Raw genomic sequence first — 24,209 nt, forward strand, 5'->3', positions numbered from 1 at the left:
ATTGCCAGATTTTGATCATCCAAATTGAAGTGGAACAATATCTTATTAAAAAAGCAAGCCAGTACTTGAAATTGCAGAAGGAGAAAAAGTTTATATAACAGTATAAAATATCTGTGTAATTTGTTAGATCAAGCATAAGCATGAAAATAATATACGCTTTTCTGGTGAAAAGGTACTTTCTGAAGTTTTTGCTCTAGACTGTTGGGGGAAAAAATTAAAACAATATATTTAAGTGTTATATCTTATATATTTTGTGTGAAACACGACATATTTATTTATTATTTTGATAACATTCTCTTGAATTCTGAAGTGCTGTAATTAAGCGACTGTAATTTTAAAACACTCTTGTTTTTGAGATGTTACTGTTTATACATTTTTTCCCTTTAAGTGTAATGCCAATAGCATTACTATGTCAAATTCAGATAAATCATTACAAACAGCATTTTCACAAACAGAAATGTTAACATGCTACATTCCTTTCTTTGGAAAAGTAAAAGAAATTATCACAGAAAACACATTTTAATTTAATTATATACATGAGGTCATTAAAGTGATGTAATGCGCATGTCAGTCCCCCTTTCATCCATAGGTTACTTTAATCTTTTGTGTGCTTTTTTTTTTTTTTTTTTTTTTTTTTCCCCCCTCTGGCTTTCTTTCATACTTGCTTTGTTTTGAAATTGCATGCTGTCTGGATTATTTGTGCATGACCTCCACATTAATTTCACATTGAATGTTTACATACTCTGAGATATTTTCATGGATCATTTATTCTACATGTGCATTTTTTTTTCTTTTTTTTCAGTTACTAAACTTTAAATATGCTTGAAGTGTAAAAGTGGTATGAAACTTTTGTGACACGAGTATCCAACTATTTCAACAGAGATTTTCAGTATCCATCTTTCAGAAATACATATTTAAAACACATTTTATTCCATGATTTCCAAATGTAAGAAAATAAATTGTGTTCTGAAACTCTAAAAATATTCCAGTGCAGAACTGGAGCCAAATACTGGTTATATTCAATTTGAGCACTGACAAACATATGAGATTGGGCCTTCAAATTATTTAAGAAGGTCTCTGCTCTCTTAGAGGTCATTGCTTGCAAAGTCCTGTGTGAATCTTCAGTATAAGAGGCATTATAGGTCATTGTCTGACTGACAGCACAGATCACTTCAGACACACACTGTCTGCAGCTCTGTGTGCCCTCTAGAAATGCCACCTTCTTTCAGTTGACTATATAGGGACCCTATTTCCTTATTTAGTATCTGAAACAAATGTCTCAAGTAGTCATATCCTGGTTTTACACAAGACAGTGCTAAGTGCTGGTGAGTGTTTATGAAGTCAAAGGTTTTATCATATAATTACCAATTTCTTCTATATTAATTTCTGATTTGAAGAATTACAGCAAAATATGTTGCTCAACATGCAATGAAATACTGCTTATCAGCAGAATTCCATTTCTAAATCACTAGAACTAAAAGTATATCCAGAGAAACCTAATGCATAAAAATACATCTATAAAAAAAAGCAAAGTGTTTTTTTATATTATGCCCCAAAAAAGCATTAAAACACACACACTTTAGAAGCTGTCAATAAAGAGGCCAAATAAAACATTATTAAATCAACAGCACCTACCAGTAAAGAACTTTTTATACACAGGGCTGAATCCACACACTACAAGCAAATCAAAGGCTTCCGCTTTCCACATTACAGCCTATTCTTTCCAGACAGTTAATTAATTCTGTGCACACTGAGCTGTGATTAAAGATGGATGGCTTGATCTCAAAGCATGCTGAAGCATCTGCAGCCCTTCATCCAAACAAGCCAAACACAACAGTTTTCAAGTAAGGAGCCGTACACTGTGACTTAAGACCTCTGGAATCAAATCGATCCAGTCTTCAGGAGCTTTGCCTTCAAATTTCAGACCTCACCACACCTCTGATTCTTTGCAGCCACTTAGTTTGTGCTAATTTGAGTCACTACAGTTCTCTCCACTTTTACAAACTAGTTGTTTTGTCAGCATGAGTGTGACAACAATTAGACGTCCCTGTTTTTGCCCCATGCCTTTTCTCCTTCACAGTCATTCAATGACAAGCGTAAAAAGAACTTCATCTTTTCACGAAAATTCCCATTCTACAAGAGCAAGGAGCAGAGTGAGCAGGAAACAAGTGATCCAGAACGTAAGTAACCTCTTGGAGACAATGTCACATGCAGCAGCACAACAAATGGGTGACACGCATGATACCAGTATCCCACACACCTAGGCAAATATCAGTCATAGGCAGGCAGGAGAGGTATTACTACTGTGACCAATGTATGACTGCAGTTTGGATCCAGCTTCTCCTTCCATCTCTGGAAATACTATTTTCAGAAGAATAAAGCAGTGACCTTAACTTTTGGGAGCGGAAATACGGCCCCTCAAAGTTGTTGTGACACCTGTCATAAATCCAAAATTGTCTCTCAGAAATATTCCCAGATCAGAATTGGCTCAAAACAAGACAAATGTGATTTCTTTGACAATACTAAACTAATTCATTTTTAAAATATCTCTTCTGATTTTTTTTTTTTCTTTTTGCCTTTGACTTTCACCAAGTTGATTTCCATGGGCAGCTTCACTGGAAGTTTAACAATTAAAGGAAGCATCCATGTTAACAGCTTAAAGAACTAAATTGGATCTTGGAATGTGTACCACCACAAGCATTTATTGCTTGCTTAAATTATATAGGGAACCAGCATTATTAAAAATATTTGCTAGTTCCAAGCCCAAATATTCACTTTTTTTCCTTAATTATACTGTTCTAAATTTATCCAGTGGAGGATAGTTTCTGGAACTTTATTTATCTGGTTGTTCCTTCTTCCTCACAGCTCCAAAAGGCATGTTTCACAGTCACTGCCTCTTTCTTTGGCCAAATTTTCATAGAATATGGGTCTAAATTTGTTTTAGAAAGAAAAGGCAGGGATCCAGATTGCTCAATCAACATGGTCAGTCATGGTAGTATCCATTTCAACTCCACTGACTTCTTCCTTCCTCTTCTGCGGCTGTTCTTCCTCTCTCATTGCTCTCTCTGGGGACTTCCGTGCAGGACATCCCCGGATTAGGTGACGACGGTTATGGAACAAAGACTCTGAGTAAGTTCCCAGGAATGGTCACTGTAAACCCTTTTTTGTTTTGTTTTGTTTTGGCTTCTGTTTCTTCTCTGAGGACCCTCCACTCCTAGCATGCACAAGATAGAGTTTTATTTGTTACCCAGCTGTGAATGCATTACAAATGTTTCAATCGTTCTGTTCTGCATGACGGTATTAAATAACATACAGTGTATCAAGCAGACACTTGCACTTCTTTTGTAATAACACCTTTTGTTTCTGACAGTATATTATTGTTCCCATCATGGCAGTTCTGTAGAGTAGCATACCTAGAACGCGTTTTGCTGCCTAGACTGTTCTTTTCAGCAACAATCCCTCCCTCTCCATCTAAAAGGAAAGTTAAACATTTTAACATGATCACATCCTGAGGAGATCAATAAAAAATTAGTTTATGCCGTTGCTTCTGCATTTTCAGCTTTTTGCATGGGAGTGTTTGTTACTTTGCTGAATTTTTAGATTAGTATTTGTTATTAACAGAAGAAGACATTTGCAGGCTAGAGAAGATCATGCATTCTCCATAGCTAATTTCTGACCAGTTTTCACCATTAGCAACCTATTCTCTGTCACATAACTTTAATCAATTTTTTTTCTGATGCAGCAATCCTGTCTCAAGACTTGGCATTGCAGAGTGTGTAACGTGTCAGATCATTGCTCAGAAATAATTTTTCTTCCTCAAAATATATTAAATTCTGTATCCAGAGCTAAATAATGTAAACAAAATGCCACTTGCATGTGTTTGGCTACTTGTTCCTCAGTTGTTTTTCCTTTTCTTAAGCACCAAGTAATTGGAGCAAAATGTGTGTTAATGCTTCATTGCCTACTGTTTTGTATGTGCTTTTTTAATTGCAGGAATGCACATCCATGCACACAGTTTTGAAGATTATTCTGTTTCTGACTGAATTGTTAAAGGAGCATTTTAGTGGTTTAACTTAATGCCATGCAGTGGCAATTTAAAGATGAAAGCTTTATCTCTTGTGCAAGTAAGAACGGTCCTTCAAGACTGGTTTTGTCAGTGATAGACAGCAAGTGTCACTGCCACCTGAATTTTAACCATTCTGTGATCATTTAAGTGTCATAGCAGCTCATTAGCAACAAATGCAGATCCGTCCCTGCCAGAGAAAAGTAAAATACTTCAGATCTGATAACCTTCCTGAATATGTGTCCTTACAAGGAGAATTATCCATAACATCCAACCATTTTAAAGTTACCTGAATTCTGCAAATTGATATGGAACAAAGTAGCACCGAGGTATTTATTGTATAGGCTGTAACGTCAGTATTAATATTGCACCTAGTTTTAAATTACTGGTACACCTCTAGATATTCCCACACACCCGACTTTTGTTAATTTTCAATTCAGACATATTTTTTTAATGGCAGTTTTTACTATGAAGGGTATTTGTTATTTTTAAATAAAGTAGTTCAGAGTCCATTACCATATATGCTAATGTATACCACATTATTTTGATATAACCCCTGTTAACTTACTACAAAATGTCTGAAACGCATGATGATGTTTTCTTCAAAATATAAGCTGAATTTTTTAAAGCTTCTTCCTAAGCCCAAGATCAAGGTTTCCCATTACTATTTTTATCAGATATCATCTCTTCTCATTTCTGCTGCACCAGTAGCCCCATCATTCCCAATCTATGAACCCTAAATCATTAGACTGGTACATGGAGGAAAAGCAGCATCTTGAGGAGAATTTTGGCACTGTTCCTGTCTTTCTCATTAACCCAGGGTGCTCCCAGATGTACAGCCATTATGCCATTGGCTTCTAAATGTCTTGGGTCAGCTGAAAAATTTCAACTGCCAAATGATCTTTCAGGTGCAAAATAATCAGCATTTCCACCAGAGAAACCACTGTTTAATATGGTCTGCAGACTTCCTAGAGAACATATACCATGATCTTACTGTTCATAAATAGTCTGTTGACTAGTTTTGGAACAAAAACATTATATGATGTAGATTTCACCTTCCTTTCAAGAATATGATAATAGAAACAGGACATCTGACTTGACAAATTACAAGACTGACCCATCATTATAGTTCTTATATTCCTGTTCACCCACCTAGACTGCTCTGGTGAAGGTTTTCAAACTCCAGCTCAAATCCTGGGGCTAAACAATTTCTGGAAAAAGACTTCTTCCTTTTATTTTTCCTCAGTCTTTTCATTTGCTTTGTCTTTTGTTTTGTTTTGGTTTTTTCTTCCCTTTTGGACAGGGTAGATTAGACACAGCTACAATATTTGATACCAAAATAACTTCCATGTTAATCTGTTAATCACTGTGCACAATAGTGATCTCACTTTGGGGTAGTGCACAGTGATTAAAGACAGACACAGGTTAGAAGTTTAGCAGGAATAGTTTCAGTGCATTAATGATGCACATCACTGATAGTGCAGAATATGAGCAGACACTTGCATTTCAAGAAATTGTTCAAGACATCAAGTGAGATCCAAGTTGACCATAATCTACATTGAAATGAAGTTGTCAGAGATGTCATTTACTGTCTATCACAAAAAGACATGTTTTTGCCATGGCACATATCGGTAGCTAATACATACAGTCTCTTTCTGAAATGCCACAAGAGAGAAGGCTTTCATTTTACCTCTGTAAAATATCTGAGCATTTCCAGGTGATGTCACTGCACAGCTTTTATTTCTGCTCTGCATAACTACCTTTGCATGACTGTGGCAGTTCTTTTAAGTTTCTGCAGCTCTGTGGTGCTTGGTTATGTTCTTTAATTTGCTGTACTGTTCTTGCAGAACATGTTTCTTCTAATGCCAGCGATAGTGAAAGTAGCTACAGTAAGTTACTGCTTTCATTAGAGTCCTTTTATTTTGCATTGCTTGTTCTGTTTATTTTATTTTGTTTCTCTCCTTGCTACTCTTTTGTTAATGTTAAAAAGATCACTGGAGCAAATGGCTTGGAATTCAAATTTATGACCATGTCTTGAGTACAGAACTATAAAAGAAAACCGGCAAACTTTATAAGAGAAGGGGAAAAGGTTGTTACTTGTGATGTATTAGGGATATAAAATTAACCTGGCTTTGGGTAGCCTGTGCAAGTCAGGATTATTTCATTTAGTGACAAAAATTTATTTCAGTGGGGGTGGGAGGGGAGTTTCTTGATGATCTTTTAAGAGTAAAGTTACTGCACAGCCACAGTCAAATCTGTAAGAGGCATCCTTTTTACAAGGTCACAATTTTTACTTGCATTTCTTCATGCCTGTATGGATGGCTAAGAAATAGTCCCAGAAACTTTACTGAGCCCTTAGTTTTGACAGTACAGATTTCCTAATTCATACTGCAGTCTCAAAAAAAAGGTAAGATAGACCTTCACTGCTTAGGCACGGCCACTGAATGTCACTGATACCATGTAGGTGGACATCCCAACCCCTGCAGTCTGATTTGCCTGGATTTACAGACTCCATGTGATCATATAACTAAGAGACAGACTGTATGTTCTGGGTAGCTCTTAGTAATGCCCGTAAATTTAACCAATATCACTATGGTTTGGAAGTTCTAAAAAGCTGAAAAAAACCCAAGGCATTAAATAAATTACTAGAAATGGAATAAAAGATAACTAAAATGACAGAGTGCTTGCTGTATCACCCAGTTTTTTCATTTATTCAAGCCATTTGCTTAACAAATCCAAGTTTTTCACCAGTCACTCAGCACTTGTGCTAAGCACCCACATACATTCAGGTAATCAGTGGTATCATACCTCATGTTTACTAGTCCAGATATAACGCATAGCAGTTGAGCTCTGTTGATAAACACTGGTTTGTTTCAGCAAAACAGCTAATCTTATCCTATTCAGAAATGGTAAATTAGTTTGTATTCTCTTGTATTGAAAAGGTTTCCTTGGAAAGCAATTGCCAGAGTCACAAGAAAATAATAGGCACTCTTGAATTGCCAAGATCCTATTCTGAACTGTTTTATTTTTAATGTGCCTTCTACTTGGAAAAAAAGGCAGATTTTATTTTTTATTATATTTATATTGATATATAAGATGTTATTTCTCTCTATTGACTTTACAATCAGAAATTAATCAAAATCAAATTTTCAAAAGTTTGCACAAGTCAAATTTTATCCAGATCCGTATATTTCAGGGAGAGCTCAGGGTAAAAGCCCAGAGGAGATTCTAGGCTGATGAACTCTCCCAAACAGCAGCCTTAACAGGAGTGCCCAGTTGCAGCCAAATATTTGGGGCATGTCCACAAAAGCCTGCTAGTAAATTAGATCATAAGACAGGCCAGGTAGCCAGTTCTTTGTTGGCTGTGTAATAACTTAAAATAAAGTGTGTTTTTTGAGGTGCAACAAAGTTTGGGAAAGTTAGCTGGAACATAGATACTTGGAAGAAAAAGTAGTGCTGGAGTAACAACTGCCCATGGCAGTCACCCTCCTTCTAGAGTGGTTTCCATCTGAGACAAGTTCTGGTCTCATTCCAGCAGCATCCTGTTGGCTGGGTTTCCCTACACGTTACTGGTATGTCCAACAACTTCTGTCTGGTGGAGAAGATGCTGGCAGGAATTTTTTTCTCTGCCCACAGGGATAGCTATGCCATTAAGAAGCAGAGGAAGCCTATCTTAGGTTATGCCAAATGAAAGAGGCTTTAAAATACAGAACCTGGTGCCCAAAGAGCCTGATTTCATTTGCTAAGGATTCATTGGTCTGTGCTAACATGATATTTGAAGGCATGTCCTTGACAAATTAGCAGCTGTGGTTCCCAGATGGAAATTATTGTTTCAGATATCCATGGTGGCACCTGAAGTCTAACCTGACTGTGTTCAATTTCCACCTGGGCATGGTACATCAGCATATCTCCTGTAGAGAATTAAAGCTGTCCTAAGTCCAGATGATTAGTCTTTGAATCTTCAGGCAAGGAGATCTGAGATCTGCTGTGCTGAGAGTACATCCCATTGCACAGCTCATCACAGGAAATCCCCTAGAAAAATTATGTGTCAGGAACCAAGAAAAATCAGATGAGACTGAGAGGCAGGTGGTCAGAGAGTGAAGTCAACAAATTGTGAAGGATGGAGATAAAAGAGATGAGGCCTGTCAAAGGAAGTTCTCTTTTCACTGCAGTTCTTACTTTCTCTATTGAGAAAGGATGCTACACTGTAAAAGCTTATCAACATCTCTGATATGGGAAGAATAATTACCAGACATAGCCCTAGAAGATTTCTTAAAGTATTTCTAGGTATTCCTCATTGCCTCCTGATTTATTTATTCCTAATGAAAAGAAAAGAAAAAAAAAAAAAAAAGGATGCCCAAGGTAACATTCCTGGCAGAGGAAGACAGCATGTGGTTGCTATTCCTGCTATTCTTGTTAGAATCTGGGTAGCTGGGAACGGAGCCCATCATCAGCCACTGCCACAGAACCAAGTCTGCATTACTCCATTTGGACCCAGCCATGTTGCAGAGTTGTTCCTCAGTGTGATGTAGTGTCATTTTGAGGACATCCTGTGGGTTCAAGGCGAGGCATTACAAGTTATTTTGCAAGGACACCGTGTGTCTTGGAAACTCATCTAGGCCTCAGTCTGTGCACTGCTGACATGAAGCATACTGGTGACATGCAGCATACTGGTGACGTGCAGAGGATGATAAAAGTAAAGCTGGGAAACTGATGGGGAGCAAATAGAAAACCACTGGGGGAATCAAAGGGTTTTCATGGGGTTGTGACTCTGTCCCTGTGCCTCTTATCCTTTCTATTTCCCCAGAAAATTAGCAGGAAGAAAGGGGTTGCCTGCCCCACTGCTTTCTGAACTGTGAGAAGTTGGGGCAGAATGGCTAGCTGGAAAGCTGCCTGGTGGAAAAGGATTTGGGAGTGCTGGTCAACAGCAGCTGAACATGAGCCAGCACAGTGCCCAGGTGGCCAAGAATGCCGATGGGATCCTGGCCTGGATCAGCCATGGTGTGGCCAGCAGGACCAGGGCAGGGACCGTCCCCCTGTACTGGGCACTGCTGAGGCCACACCTCAAATCCTGTGCTCAGTTCTGGGCCCTTCCCTGCAAGAAAGACATTGAGGGGCTGGAGCGTGTCCAGAGAAGGGCAACAGAGCTGAAGGGGGTCTGGAGCACAAGTCCTGTGAGGAGCAGATGAAAAGGGGTTGTAGTGAGATGGGGTCAGTCTCTTCTCCCAAGCAACAAGCAACAGGAAGAAGAAATGGCCTCAAGTTGCATCAGGGAAGATTTAGATTAGAGACTAGACAGAGTTTCTCCACTGATAATGTTATCAAGCATTGGAGCAGGCTGTCCATGGACATGGTTAATTCACCATCCCTAGAGGGATTTAAAAGACATGCTCAGGGACTTGGTTTAGTAGGACTTGGCAGAGATGGACTTGTTTTTTCCAAACTGAATGCCTCTATGACTCTATGAAATCAATAATTGACACCTTGGCCAGAACAAAGAAAACATGTGTGGGTAAGAAATGACTGCCAAGTGCAGGATGTTCCTGCAGACCTTCTTATATATCCCTATAAAAACAGGCCAGTTGTCCAGAGTCAGGTGTTCTGCATTTTTTTCTAGTGGGTCTCTGGCAATTGTTTTAACACATTTCTCTTAACTTTTGCTTCTCATGATGAGCATTTAGTGAAAAGTAGCTAGTTTCAAAACCTGTACTGCTTGATCATTCCTAGAACCATTCCAAACCAGCAACATTGAAAGCTTCTGAGGCTGTGACCTGGACAGTGAGGAATAGGACGGTCACAAATCAACTGGGCTTTTTCTAGGAGATGCTCTGATGTGTTTGCTACTTTTTAGAAAAATAATTTGGTTAAAATTTTGAGTATTTGGTTGAAGTATTGCTTATGTCTCCAGGGTTAAAAAAAACAGAAATAATTTTTTTTTTAATTTCAAAAATATAATTGGACATCCTCCAATATAGTCTCAAGAGAAAATTCTTTGATCTCTTCTAAGCAACAGGAGTTGCAAAAAGTTGCAAAAAGTAAACCAGATTCCTTCTGCCAGTGCCCTCAACACTTGGTTTGTTATGAAGAGTAGGGCTGGAGCCAACAGTAGGATATTCTTTCTCCCAGCAGATAACCTTCAGCTCCATTAATTTCAAGGCAAACCGCAGACACATTTTTTGAGAGCAGAATCGAACCCTTTATAAATGATGGCATTTTGAGGCCAGGAAAAAATGTTGCCTTGATCTTGAAGGGGATGAGTTGCCACACAGCTGCTGCTGAATCACACAGCCATGCTCTTATGAAGTCTATGTTAGTTTATTTATTCCCATTCTCAGCAGTAAAGCCAAGTTTGCCGAATGGTATATAAAGTCCTGGTCTAGCAGAAACTTGTTATTTTTTGTGATAAGGACACATACAGCCAATTTTGACTTATCCCTGGACCAGTTCATCAAACCATGATTTAAAGTTTCTTTGGAGCTCTGTAACTTAAAATGTTCTGATTTCTTTTTCAAACCAAGCTTGTAAGGACAGACTTTTTACCATGGACTCATCAGTTTTTATTTTGCGAGACATTATTTTCATAATGGGCATGAATTTCAAGTCTCTCTCCTGCATATGTGTTGTAACACTCTTACACATAGTTCAGTAAAGGTTCTTACAGCTGTCATCAAAATTACACACACATAGTCACATCTATTTCATCTAATTGCAAAACTGGTAATAATTGCACCAATTACCTAGAGAGGCAATGCATAACGAAATGTTAAGAAAAAGATAGAAAAACATTTTTTCCCTCTGTCAGGAAATCAGCAATTCACTCTTCTAATGAGATTTGAAGATTCAGAACAAGGTTAAAGTAGTCCTGATTATTAAAATAGGTTATTGATTATTAAGGACACTTTCCACAGAATTACTGTATTATTCAGGCATGCTCAAATTGGCACAGGCACTGAAGTCTCATTTTATACCCACACAGCTATATTGATTTTTGCCCATAGACAACTTCTCAGTCATAGGTTCATGCTTAGACTACTGATAATCTTTTTACATATTGGATTTCCAGCCTTTCATGGCTACCAATGTATTTCCAAAAATCATGTGTTCACATAAATAGGGCCCTAGCAAATAGATTTTGAACAAAATACAGGCTGGGATATTGTCCATTGCAGTCTGTGCAAAAGAAGAGAACAAAGAAATTGATTTCACTAAGATCTTGCAAATGCAACTCAGGTAATTGATACATTAGCCCAAAACCTAAATGGATGGTGACAGTAAAATAAGCCTTCTTTGATTTTAGACCAGGCGAGCAACAAAATTCAGACAAGAGCTTGAAAATCAAATAATTTGGTTCATCTACAAGGATTTCGTATGTATTGATGGTAACCACCACCATTAGTCCAAAAATGTTAATGAACCCAAAATTTCTCTTTGATTTTTTAAAAATCATAAATAATTTCTAGCACTTCTTTACTAGAACTTTTGTTTTTATTTATCTACTTAAGCTTTTTTTTCAGATTTTTTCATTCACAGACATTAATAGGATGCCAAAATCTATGGACTTCCACTGCATGAGTTGCTGGATGCTTTTGTTTAGATAGTGGCAGCCCCATGGCAGCTCACAGCAGTTCTCCTACCCCGTTTACCACATGATGGCTCCAGGTACAGCAGACCTGTGGAAGCCCTGGATGTTCTGGCAAGGCAGTAGGACATGGGGCCTTTTTACGGGTTACATGAAAAATGCCTGATATCTACCAGGTCTATGATGAAAGTGGTTTTGAGTCTTTCACAAGCTCTCTGCCATCTAATCAGAAAGGGAAAACAGAGGCATCATACTAAGTCCGTTTCAGAGCTACCCATCTGAAACCCTACCAAATCCCTTAAAAAGATTAAATTAATACTCCTTATGAAATTTATCTGGCAGCACAGGACCTCACTGTTCAGTTTATAGAGGTTATGAGTTATAACAACCTCCAGGCTGTTTTTCTCTTCCCGAGCATGAGAAAACACCAACAGGCAAACCAAGAGCAAAGGGAAGCAGGGAGTGGTCCTTAGAAAATGAAAGTTCTCCAGTAATTTTACTCATCAGTATATACAGTTAGGAAACTTTTCCCTTTTTTGTCTTCCACTTCCTTATTTTATTTATGTTCTTCTCCTTTTTTGACTTGATGGGATTTTACTGAAGAACAGGGGAACATACCAAAATCCTACAGAAAGATCTTTTCCTTTTTTTTCTGTTTTTGTTTTATCTGTTAAATGTCACAAAGATTTTCCAGATCAATACAGCTAACCTGTGCCAATTAAGCTGTTAATGTGGGTGTTAAATGAGGCTTAGGGAAATGATAAGAGCTTGTGTCTTGATGGATTTCACACTGTGTCTTACACCTCAAAGCCATCACAAGGTTATATTGATTATTGATTGACTCTAAAACTCTTCATGATACTTAATACTTTATGGACTACTTCAAAACCATGCTGTACTGACCAAGCAGTGATCATTAAAGAGTACGTTCTGGTATAGTTAACATGGAAAACAGCCTCTGAGAACCTACAGGATTTTGTCTGGACAGTACATGGCAGGATTTTGTTCACTTAGAAATTTAAGCTTCCTTAGTCCTTTTTCCAGGAAAGAATAGTGGAAATGGTGCAGCTTTTCCCCACAGTCACACTGCCATGTTGAGTCTGGAATTGGGGGCTGAAGATCCTTACCTCAGGAAGAGGTCTCTCTTTAAATTCTTATATATTAGAGCCAGCCTCAAAGTTTCTCCTTACTTACTGCAACCCTTACCAATGGCTTAAACTTCAGCACAATTTGAGTGGGCTGGAGAATTTTTCTGTGCCTTCAGTCTGGCTGCAGATTCACAAGACATCTGTAAAACAGGCTTGTTTTTCTCCATAGCCCATACTCTACTGCGAGATGGATATACCAAAAGCTTTAGCATGGGGACATGTCTGCCAGAGACTGGACAAAAAAGAAAGTAAAGTTTGTGCTGGCTTGTCAGTACTGGTTATAAATCTGTCCCAAAACCAAGTATTAGTCCACAGGGAAAAAAAAAAAAAAAAAAAAAAAAAAAAAAAAAAAAAAAAAAAGGAAAAAATAGTTTCAGAGTTTCAGAGTTGTTGTCTGTCTGCCTCCAATTGCTGTTGACACTGTCACTCCCATGAGATTCTGCTGTTTAGCTTCAGATATCTGCGTCTGGCCTTGCTGTTTAAATGCTGTTAGGAAATAATGGAGACAAACTTCATCCTTCTGACTTTTTCTCTCCTCACAAGGTAGCCATGTAAAAAAAGTCAGATGACTCATGTCTTAGAATAAGCATTGGCTTATTTGTAGGCAGCCATTGGCTCCAAAGGGTAGCTAGGGACCAGCTTAGACATAAGCACTCAAGCCTCAGGTTTCTGAAATTAGTTAAATTAAACTCTTGCTGTGGATCTGTTTGCTACTGAAACAAATATTTCAAGTTTAAGACGGTATTTGTGCAAACAGGCTCCTCTCCATTTGGTTGGTATGTGATGGCTTCATTGACCATCCCAAGACTGACTTACTCAGGCTGTTGAAAAATGTAGCCTTGCCTCTTATGGGGTAGAGGACAGACAGTGCAGGACCATCCTTGTCCAGCCTGAGGAGTGGATTTTTTCATCTTCAGAGAAATGAGACATCGTGAGTTCTACATCACCCTTGAAATTTACTGGGAACCTTAAGGGAAGCCCATACATGCGATGTATAAAACCTAGTGTAACAATAATTCTAGGTTTCCAACTTTGCAAAAAGCCAAAGAAAAGTGATTACAATACCAAACATTTGCAAACAGAAAAGAAAATCCCTTGTCCACACTCCTCACATGTTATGTGGCCTTGTCCTCAAATGCTGTCTAATCTCTTCCTTTTATTAAAAAATATATTCTCTCCTTTGCTGCTTCAGCACCATTGCTAGGCAGGAGTTGGTCCTGTCAGTTCTCCCTCTCTCCTAAGACATCAATACAGTTTTTTATTTGCTGTTTCTGTCATTGTCAACAATTACATTATTTTAACTTGAAGAGTTTTTCTTACACATTTATCACTGCTGCCTAGATACTATATCACATGCACAAAAAAATCTACCAACATAGCAGATTCATGGGGTGAGAGTCAGCTTAAGATTTAACCACAACAAAATTAGTGCCTTCTTGGGAGTTAAGCATTGCATCCAACACAAAGTTTGTTAATACAGTTAGTGGAGCCTCAAGGACAACTAAGACAGCAGCCAGACTAGTTCTGGGTGAGGTGTACCCTCCTCTAAATCCTATGTGTATTTCCTTCAAGCAAAGCAGCACCCTTCCCCTGTATGTGCACACCTTGGTTTGGCAGGAGCCCACCAGAATAATATAACACAGGCTCACATTCATGCAAGCAGATGAAACAAAGGCGACCCTGTCTATTTTATAAAGCACTAGTATGCCTTATGATACTTTTTCTTCTGTAGTATCCAAATTAGTTGCAGAATCTAATCCATGGAGACAAACCCTGAATCAAGCAAAAATAAAGTCGTCATTTTAAACTTTGCTAATTTGTATTTAGAACCTGCCAGAGCTCTCATGTGGTACCAAGTATGTGACAGTGACCCAGAAGGAGAAATGAGCAGGAATTATTCATGCTTTAGGTGAAGAATCCTCCTCCCTGTCCTCTTGCACTTTGGATGGGAGGACAGCAATGCATCAGGACTGCACACCTGCACCCAAATCATGGTCCATATAGTGCCACTTGTTTCTTACACTAAATTTCTCTGGTTTAGTCCCCTAAATATCACCACGAGGAAACAGCACCATCCTAAAAGGGCAGAGGGAGGACAAATGTATAAAATATGATTCTGTGAAACTTCTGCTGAAGATATTCAAAACCTGCCTAGACATGTTCCTGTACAATCTGTTCTAGGTGTTTTAGCAGGGGGAAATTGGACTAGATGATCTCCAGATCCTGAAAGTCCCTTTTAGCCCCAGCCATTCTGCAAGTCTGTGATTTGTGTCCAGGGAAAGGAGAAGGATCAGAAAATACCTCATAGCTAGATGTCAGGCTGTGAATGCACTAGACTATGGAAGCTATGCACTGAAGGACAATCAACAATAACAACAACAAATATATATGTATATATATATTCTGTACATAAAAATTGTTCTGTCTAGGTAGCCTGTTGATTTACTCTGCAGCTATGTGTTAGGGCCTTAACAATAGGAAAAGTATTGCATCTTTAATTGCTGCACTATCCTTGTAAACAGCCTTGTATCAAATCACAAATAAAAGCATGTTTGCCATCAATAAAAAAGCCCAATATCAGTAAATAGAATTGAAACACATGGAGGGGGAGGACAGGGAAGGAAAAAAACTGACTCCATACCTGGAAGTTATTATGGACTTTGGAATGGTTCAGGTGAGAGGCTTATCAAGAGAGAAGTGTTGAACCTGGTCTGTCTCTATGTGAAGCATTTTATCAGATTTAAGTACCTGACATTTTGCTCATCAGCTTCAATCTCTTTTCTTTCTTATCTCATCAGGAGGCCAAGAGGACTGCATCCTTTCTTATGAACCTGTCACAAGACAGGAAAGTAAGTTTCATCTTTTCTATCACTCTTCCTTATGTTTTTCATTTCAAAGTTTGGGGGCCAGCAGAGTGGTGAGCTTGGCTCTTCCAGTCCCAGATTGACTGTAGCTTCTTTTTCTTGGACACTCAGCCTATTTTCATATGAAAAAAACTTTATGTTATGGTATTCCTTGGAAGCTACTCCTCCTTAACATTCCCAGGACTCTTCTCCCCAGTATGTTCTCATGGACTTTTCTAGTTCACCAGAAAATTAATTTGTCTACAAAATATTGATGCAGATTTTCTAGATTTACTGCAATATTGTTACACAGAAAGCCTTAATTATTTTGTTTCTCATGTGGTATGTGCCATTGTCCAGGGCAGACAAACATATGGAAAGGCAACTTAAAATGGGAGCACATCCATCTAGTTTAATGGGGGATGCACTCTTGAAGTGAAAAAAAAAGGTGAAAAAACTTGAAGTGAAAAAAAGGCTAAAATAGCCTTTCCATACCTCATGGAAGAGTCCATCTGCAAGCATTTGGGAGTGGCCTTGTTGAGCGATAGCAAATATGTCTATGCTTCTACATAGTCATAGTCACTACATAGTCATTCTACATAGTCATTGTGCATGAACCATCACAGAGATCTGCAGTGGTACTCATTCCATCCCCTTTTCTCATGTCAATAAATAAAATACTCACCAATAAAATGTGCACTTAAGTATTCACTTCATGCATAAAGATAGCAAATCTGATTGGTCATATTTGGGTGCATTTATTTATTATTTATTATTGCAGGTAAGATAAAAATGTGCCTTTCTCTTTTGTTTTTCAGTTAATTACACCAGGCCAGTTATTATTCTGGGTCCTATGAAAGATCGGATCAATGATGATTTGATATCGGAGTTCCCTGATAAGTTTGGGTCATGTGTACCACGTAAGTATGATTTTAATCCCAGTTCTGCAGCTGAGTTAACAGTATCCCTTGGTGCCACACATTAAGTAAATTTCTATGAAAGCACCATCCATGAACTATGCATAGTTGCATTTCTGAAAAGTCATTTTTTCATCAGACAGAAAAGGGGAAAAGAACAAATAAATAAAAAAAATAAATGTTGTGAACATCTGGAAAAAATTTTGAAAGGTTTGAAATGCTGTTAAAATTTAAAGTGTTTCAACTCAATTGCACAGCATCCACCAGTAAATATGCAGAATAACCTGTGATTTGTGTGAGATATAAACTGTTTACTCAGAAAGCAGTGTTAGAACCTGAATTAAACACATTATTTATATCTTGGACCATAAGAGCTTGCTATTTATTTGAGGGCCTAATTGCAGCTGTACTTCATTTTAAATGGTTATCTCTGCCAATACACTAACTTAAAACTCCTAGAGATGAGAACAGAATCAGCCTTATAAATAAGGCTAAATTGAGTTGATGAGATCACAATTCATTTTATTACTATAATAACATTAAATTGAAAATAGGAAATGCATTTTATATTTGAGGTTTGTGTGTGATTCTGCTGAAAAAAGTAGAATTCTGGTAAACTCTCATTTTATTTTAGCCTGTATTGATTTGAGATAAACATCCAAAGGTATTACTACAAAAAGACATCTTTATTGTCGTAGCTCCTTTGAAAACAGTATGTAGTAGCCAAAGATCTGCTCTCAGATGTGAAATGTCCTCACTTAGAGCAGACCCAGCATTGCCCACTGAGCAAACCATGGCTGCATTTTTTGCACTAAATGTTTTTGCAGACTTCTTGATCTTCTGTCTCTTTGTTTCATGCAGATACCACACGGCCAAAGCGTGACTATGAAGTGGATGGGAGAGATTATCATTTTGTCATTTCAAGAGAACAAATGGAAAAAGATATCCAAGAGCACAAATTTATAGAAGCTGGGCAGTACAATGATAATTTGTATGGAACTAGTGTCCAGTCTGTAAGATTTGTGGCAGAAAGGGTAGGTTAATAGTAGTTTTATTGCCAGTGCAACTTGACCTGCTTTGTTTCCACATTGTGTCTCAGACATGATTCTCTACCAAAAATATAAAATAGCTGCAAAACACCATCCTAATATTTATAGGCTTTACAGTGTGGAGTCTCTGACTTCGAATGACATCATTCTTGGTACTGTCTGTACTTGGATATAGTGCCATCGATTCAGGGTTCTAACACAATGCCTCAAGTACTCCTCAAAACAGCCTCTACTCTTCCCTCTGTAAGACAGGTAGATAAACTAAATCACTTTCACAAAGGCAAAAGAATGAACCACAGAAAGATTAAATCATTTGCCTCAGGTGGCATAAACAAGAACTGAATTAATCACTAAGAAAATGGACATCCTGTTGCTTTTATGAATTGATTTTCTTCATCTCAAGAAAATCCTCCTGCCCCTGCAAACTTCGTCCCAGTGAAAAATAAATCCCAAGTTTGTTCCCATATCAAAGCAAAGGGAAGAACGCAGCCTAGTGGAGTACATACCCTGGGCTTCCCTTTCCCTGGTGTGCTAATAATGGCCCCATTCCAGGGCACTGCATCACAGATTTGCTTCCTGTCTTTTGGCTGATCTGCAGCAAAGTCTGCAAAAATAAACACATGCTCATCTGTTTCCAACAGGGCAAGCACTGTATACTTGATGTGTCAGGAAATGCTATCAAACGACTACAAGTTGCACAACTCTATCCCATTGCTATCTTCATTAAGCCCAAATCATGGGAGCCTCTGATGTGAGTATAAACTTCTTCAAGTTTGTTTTTTGGGGTTTTTTTGGGTTGGTTTTTTTTTGGGGGGGTAAAGCCTCAAGTGGCACCACACAGGTCTGGAGTCTACATTTTGCTTGTTGTCTAAAATTAGTAATAATGAGATGAGGCAGGAAGAGTGCCCTCAGAGCCTGTCTTCCACTATATCCCAGTATCTCAAGGAACTTTGCACCTTTCAGACTGGCACACGTGGGATTATGTGCTGGACCAAGAAGGACTCCCTACCAGTGCTGGGTGTATTTGCTTCAACCTGTGCAACAAGTTCACCAGGGACTCACTCACACAGCTTGGCTTGTCCCATGCATCCTCAGATGCTCTTGGAGTTTAGAATTTGGCCAAGGGCACAAACCAGGGGTTAAACCTGTGTCAGACTTGAGGTGTGCTCCTCTTCACCAGCCCTTCATTTACCTGCAGGTCTGTAAGATGATAGGCAAGGAGCCATAGGACTGGAGAGGAGCAAACATAACACTTAAAAGAATGAAGAGAAGACACAAGCTCCATGCTGCCAAGGCTGTCCAAGGTGGCACATATATTGGGGGATAAGATCAAAACTCAATGTAAGATCAGTAAGATGAAATTCAGCACGGAAAAAGGAGAGAAAATGAAATGCATGAGTACAAGCAGGGAATAATTTAGCTATAGCACTTCAGAAAAGCATCTGGCAGTTGGGGTGGATCACACAGGAATACGAATAAATGGGTAATGTGGTTGCAAAAAAAGGAAATTGCCACTGTGGGCTGTATTCATATCAGTGTTGTGTAAGGACACAATAGACTGCTATTTTGTTTTACTGGGTATGGATGAGGCCTCAGCTGGAGTGCTGGTCTAATTCTGGTTTCCACCCAGCTGGTGGAAGAGGAGCAGGAATTATCCAATGTCACAGAGAAGGCTGAGAAAATATGGAATTAATATTCACCCTGAGTTAAAACTCAAGATAAAATACATGGTTATCAAGTTGTTTTCCATGTACATTTACAGTTATGCAAGAGCTATCAGCTTAATTTGCTGTGATGGGGGTGAAATTTTGAGTTCAATATTTTCATTGATGACATGAATGAGGGTATTTGGTCTTTCATTAGTAAATTTGCAGACAACACTAAGCTGGGAGGGTGTGTTGATCTGTTGGAAGGTAGGAGAGACCTGGAACAGTTGGATGGATGGGCAGAGTCCAGTAAGATGATATTTAAGTCCAAGTGCCAAGTCCTGCATTTTGGCCACAATAACCCCCTGCAGCGTTACAGGCTGGGGACAGTGTGGCTGGACAGTGCCCAGGCAGAAAGGGACCTGGGGATACTGGTGACAGCAGCTGAACGTGAGCCAGCTGTGTGCCCGGGTGGCCAAGAGGGCCAATGGCATCCTGGCCTGGATCAGGAATGTTGTGACCAGCAGGAGCAGGGAGGTCATTCTTCCCCTGTGCTGGGCACTGGTGAGGCCACACCTTGAGTGCTGTGTCCAGTTCTGATCCCTCAGTTTAGGAAGGACATTGAGATGCTTGAGCATGTCCAGAAGAGGCAACGAGGCTGGTGAGGGGCTTGGAACACAAACCCTGTGAGGAACAACTGAGGGAACTGGGGGTATTTAGCCTGGAGAAGAGGAGACTCAGAGGTGACCTTATCACTCTCTACAACTTCCTGAAAGGTGATTGTAGCCAGGTTGGTCTACCAGGGGGTTGGTCTCTTTCTCCAGGCAGCAACTGACAGAACCAGAGGACACAGGGGAAATACAGGTTGCCAAGGGAAATACAGGTTGCATATTAGGAAAATTTTTTTTGCTAAAAGGATGATAAAGTACTGGAATGGTTTGCCCAGGGAGGTATTGGAGTCACCATCTCTGGATATGTTTAAAAAAAGACTGGATGTGGCACTTGGTGCCATGGTTTAGTTGAAGTGCTAGGGCATGGGTTGGGCTCAGTGATCTTGAAGGTCTCTTCCAACCCAGTCATTCTGTGATTCTGTGATTCCCCTCCCCCAGGGCTCTGCAAATGCCAGGTAATGCCATAGATAGGTGTTTGACAGCTAAAATGTTGGCACACTCCCTCCTGTGATAGATGCATGTCTGGTGATGCCTGCAGCCATTGGTGACAGAGCCAGAGAATACGAACCTGACCCATCCCTGGAACGTGCATTCTTCTTGGCCGTGCCTTTGGCAATGAGCTCGCTGTATGTCCAGCCACATTACAAAGAATGATGCACAATATCTGGTATTTGCACAGCACTATCCTAACTTCCATCCTTTTTCTTCCATCCCTGCAATTCAACAATATTGTGATTTTGTTCCTGTATAGAAGGGGAAGGGTAGTCTGATAGCCTGCCTTGATTTTTTTAACAGAGATCTTAGCATACAGTTTTCCCATTCATAAAACATTTCTATTATTTGTTTAATGCTGGCATTGCCTCTGGAATGATTAAAAAACCAAGTACATAAAAGTGGCCCTTACTCTGATAAATACATCAGGCAAACTGGCAATAACATAAAGGCTTTGTTGATTTGATGTTAGAAAGCAAATCCTTAAACACATCAAATGGTGTTATGAAGATGCAAAAATATTATGATAATCATTCTGTTATTGAACCAAAGCAATGCTAATACTTCACTAAGGGCAATAAAACAAGTGAGCTGTTCAAGAAATGCCTGAACTTGGCACTCAGTGCTGTGATACAGTTAACAAGGTGGTGATCAGTCAAAGGTTAGACTTGATGATCTTGGAGGTCTTTTCCCACTTAATGACTGTGTGATTCAGCCTTTTTAGGTACATAACTACTGCAACACAAAAAATTTATAGGTTTATCTGTCATAACTGTTACTCCTATTCATACAAATGAGTTGAAAGCTACTTCAATAGCAAAGTCAAAACACAAAAGACAAAGAATATCTAATCTAATCTAATCTAATCTAATCTAATCTAATCTAAGATGCAGAGAAACAAAGACAAAATATTTATCTCCCATCAAAATTGGCACATAAAGTTGTAGTCTCTCATTTATGCATATGCTCATTTGCACCTATCTGGAGGCGAGAAGAGTGAAGGGAGCGTAATACAAGTTTGCACCTGCACTTGAAAAAACACATGGCCATTGCTGTAAACAAACTGTTCCATCACCCTTTCTTTCCTTCCTTCCTTCCTTCCTTCCTTCCTTCCTTCCTTCCTTCCTTCCTTCCTTCCTTCCTTCCTTCCTTCCTTCCTTCCTTCCTTCCTTCCTTCCTTCCTTCCTTCCTTCCTTCCTTCCTTCCTTCCTTCCTTCTCCCCTTCCTCCATTCCTCTCTTCCCAGTTTTACATGACTCCACCTGGTTTACTCCCAGAGGCTTTCTTGTTCATACCCTTCAATCAGCCTCACGCTCTAAAGGAATGAGGACAGTAGTGAGATCATGGGGATAAGAAATGGAAGTAAGAAAAACCCAGCCTGGGTGAGCTCTTCACTGGGAGAGGAGAAGAACCCTGGAAAATATGCACTATATTTTGAATTCACCAGCTGTGCAGGTCCCTGGGTAAGAAATAAGAAATAGAAGGGATGGCAGTATGACAGCACTTTAATTTCATCATGAAAATGGACATCATGGTCCTCCCCCTTCTCCATCCTCTCTTCTAAGGGCACAGAAGGGGTAAAGTCAGGAATACAACTAGCACCATTTTTATACCCCAGGCAAATCTGCAACCTGAAAGTGTAATGCAAATTTCTACCTGTTTCAAAGTACTAACTAATTTAAACACTTGTTTATGTTTTTATTTGTATTTTCTGCTATTCAAAGATCTTGAGAAAGGGAAGACTTCTCAAAAATTTACCAGAAAGAGATCTGAAAGGAAGAGGATGTTGTTAGCATTACAGTATTGGTTAAGTGCCCATAAAATGAAAATGTTAAGCCTGCCTAAGAATTTGCAGTGGTATGTCCCACTTAAAGACAGAATTTTAGTTCAGTCACCTAAAGTCAGTGTATCTGATGTGAAGTCCACCTGAACTTGATTTGATAGTAATCTTTCCAATAAATAGAATTAGTATTATTACAAATTTAGCAGAACAACACAGAGATTATATTAAACCTTTTTATATAGTCTACAAATAACTGACATAAATTTTAAAAGAAATCTTTCTTAGCCTTCATTTTATAAACCTGCTTTCTCAACGGCATTATTACATGCAAAGAGATTTTTCTAAGCAGCGTTCCCAGCTATATGGTTACTTTTATAGGTAAGCAGCTTTAAGCCATTTCTGGAAACACCTTTTTGCATCCTGGACAACTCCCAGCATGTTTTTCAGAAGCCAAGTAGGAGTTAGCTGTAGCAAGTTCATAATGTTGTGCACTTCATGGAGCTTTTTTTTTTTTTTTGCACCATCATGTTCATAATTTCCTACATGCATCACCCATGGCATACTGTATACAGTCCATTACCACATAATCATATAATTCAGTGCAAGGCATAAAATCAGATTTATGCTTTCCTACTTGCCTCAGAAAATTTCTGTCATGTTTTAAGAAGAAATTAATCTACACTGGGAAAAAATGCCTGAACAAGCAAACTCTATTTATTATTGATAATTTAGACATCTATGGGCATATAAGGCAGTGAATGAGCATGAGCTTGATTCATTGCAAATATACAGTGGTATTAATACCTGAGTGTGCGCACGCAAGACAATTCATTTCTTAAAGTTATTAAATAATATTTCTGTTGGAACAGAAATGCACCATCAAATAGCAAAACACTGAAAAAAAACCAGAATGAATGTTACTCTCTTTATTTTTATGTTTATTGGCACCCAATAAGCATTCAGTACAACCTCATCCATGTGAGAACACGACCTGAGTCTGGAGAGGTTCCTGAAGGAGCTTCAGGCAGGAGTGCTGAGTGCTCAGACTACGGGACATCCTGGATTCCAGACCTGTCTATGGGTTCCTGATGTCTTAAGTCTATCTCAGCAGCTACCAGACTCGGGCCTTGTATTTTGTTTGAGAATGTAGAATAGTGAACCCAAGATAAAAATTTGGTGGAGAAAAGTGAAATGGGAAATAGTCTGAAGAAGTAGTTTTGTACTACATAAGAAGAAATTAAATTGAAAATATTGAAGCCGTCCATGAACTGTTGAAAGAATTTTACCATTTTACTCTTTTACCAATCTAAATCCATTTGTGATTCAGTTGAGCATGCCTTTTGAAAGCCATTCTAGCAAGAATCTAAACTTTTTGATTACTTCCTCCATGTTTCTAGGGAAATGAATAAACGTCTTACAGAGGAGCAAGCAAAGAAAACCTATGATCGAGCAATTAAATTAGAACAAGAATTTGGAGAATATTTCACAGGTATGTTTTTATTAATACCTTTTTTTTTTTTCCACAAGATATTTTTTTATTTCCAGAAGATATAGCCTTCTATTGCAAAACCACTGGATCAACTCTGTCTTTGACATAGAGTACCTATAGAGTACCTAGTATGCCCAGAGCAAGGATTTCTGGCTTGAGAGTATGATTTCCTTGAAATTCAAGAGCAGTTGAGGCACTTGACTCCTCAAACTCCAAAAATTTGATGTAGTGAAGGAGTATCTATACTGTGGGAAAGTAAGGGACAAACCACTGTGCTTTGTGTTACAGTTGCTTTACCTTCTGTCAGCTTGGGCCTGATCTTGTTAACCTCAGCAGCCAGGAGTGAACTCATTATAACCAGATCAGAAAGGTTGTAAATCTGCTGCTGCCCACTGCTGAAGTAGGTTCTAAATCGAATGAAGTGCAAAGCTTAACATCCAACAGTGGGAATATCTTGGTGCCTTTCCCAGGACAGAACTGCTAGTTCTCTGAACTAACCTGGCTCAGTCTTCTCAGTACGAGCAGTGGGA

The 24,209-nt window shown here is 38.8% G+C and overlaps 1 protein-coding gene across 6 annotated transcripts in view; it reads left to right on the forward strand.

Moving 5' to 3' along the window:
- Positions 1-24,209, forward strand: part of DLG2 (discs large MAGUK scaffold protein 2) — a 986,088-nt gene that overhangs the window by 958,858 nt on the left and 3,021 nt on the right. For 3 of the 6 annotated variants that reach the window (XM_066341281.1, XM_066341282.1, XM_066341283.1), the window contains 6 exons: positions 2,081-2,180; positions 15,589-15,639; positions 16,452-16,553; positions 17,412-17,584; positions 18,241-18,350; positions 23,588-23,679. In XM_066341281.1, coding sequence (XP_066197378.1) covers positions 2,081-2,180; positions 15,589-15,639; positions 16,452-16,553; positions 17,412-17,584; positions 18,241-18,350; positions 23,588-23,679 — 628 coding nt within the window. Of the gene's footprint in view, positions 1-2,080; positions 2,181-3,083; positions 3,130-5,910; positions 5,953-15,588; positions 15,640-16,451; positions 16,554-17,411; positions 17,585-18,240; positions 18,351-23,587; positions 23,680-24,209 lie in introns of all 6 variants that reach the window. The other 3 variants (XM_066341287.1, XM_066341284.1, XM_066341286.1) reach the window with 2 other exon arrangements.

The sequence above is a fragment of the Sylvia atricapilla genome, chromosome 2, assembly GCF_009819655.1.
Source record: "Sylvia atricapilla isolate bSylAtr1 chromosome 2, bSylAtr1.pri, whole genome shotgun sequence".
Taxonomy (NCBI): Eukaryota; Metazoa; Chordata; class Aves; order Passeriformes; family Sylviidae; genus Sylvia; species Sylvia atricapilla.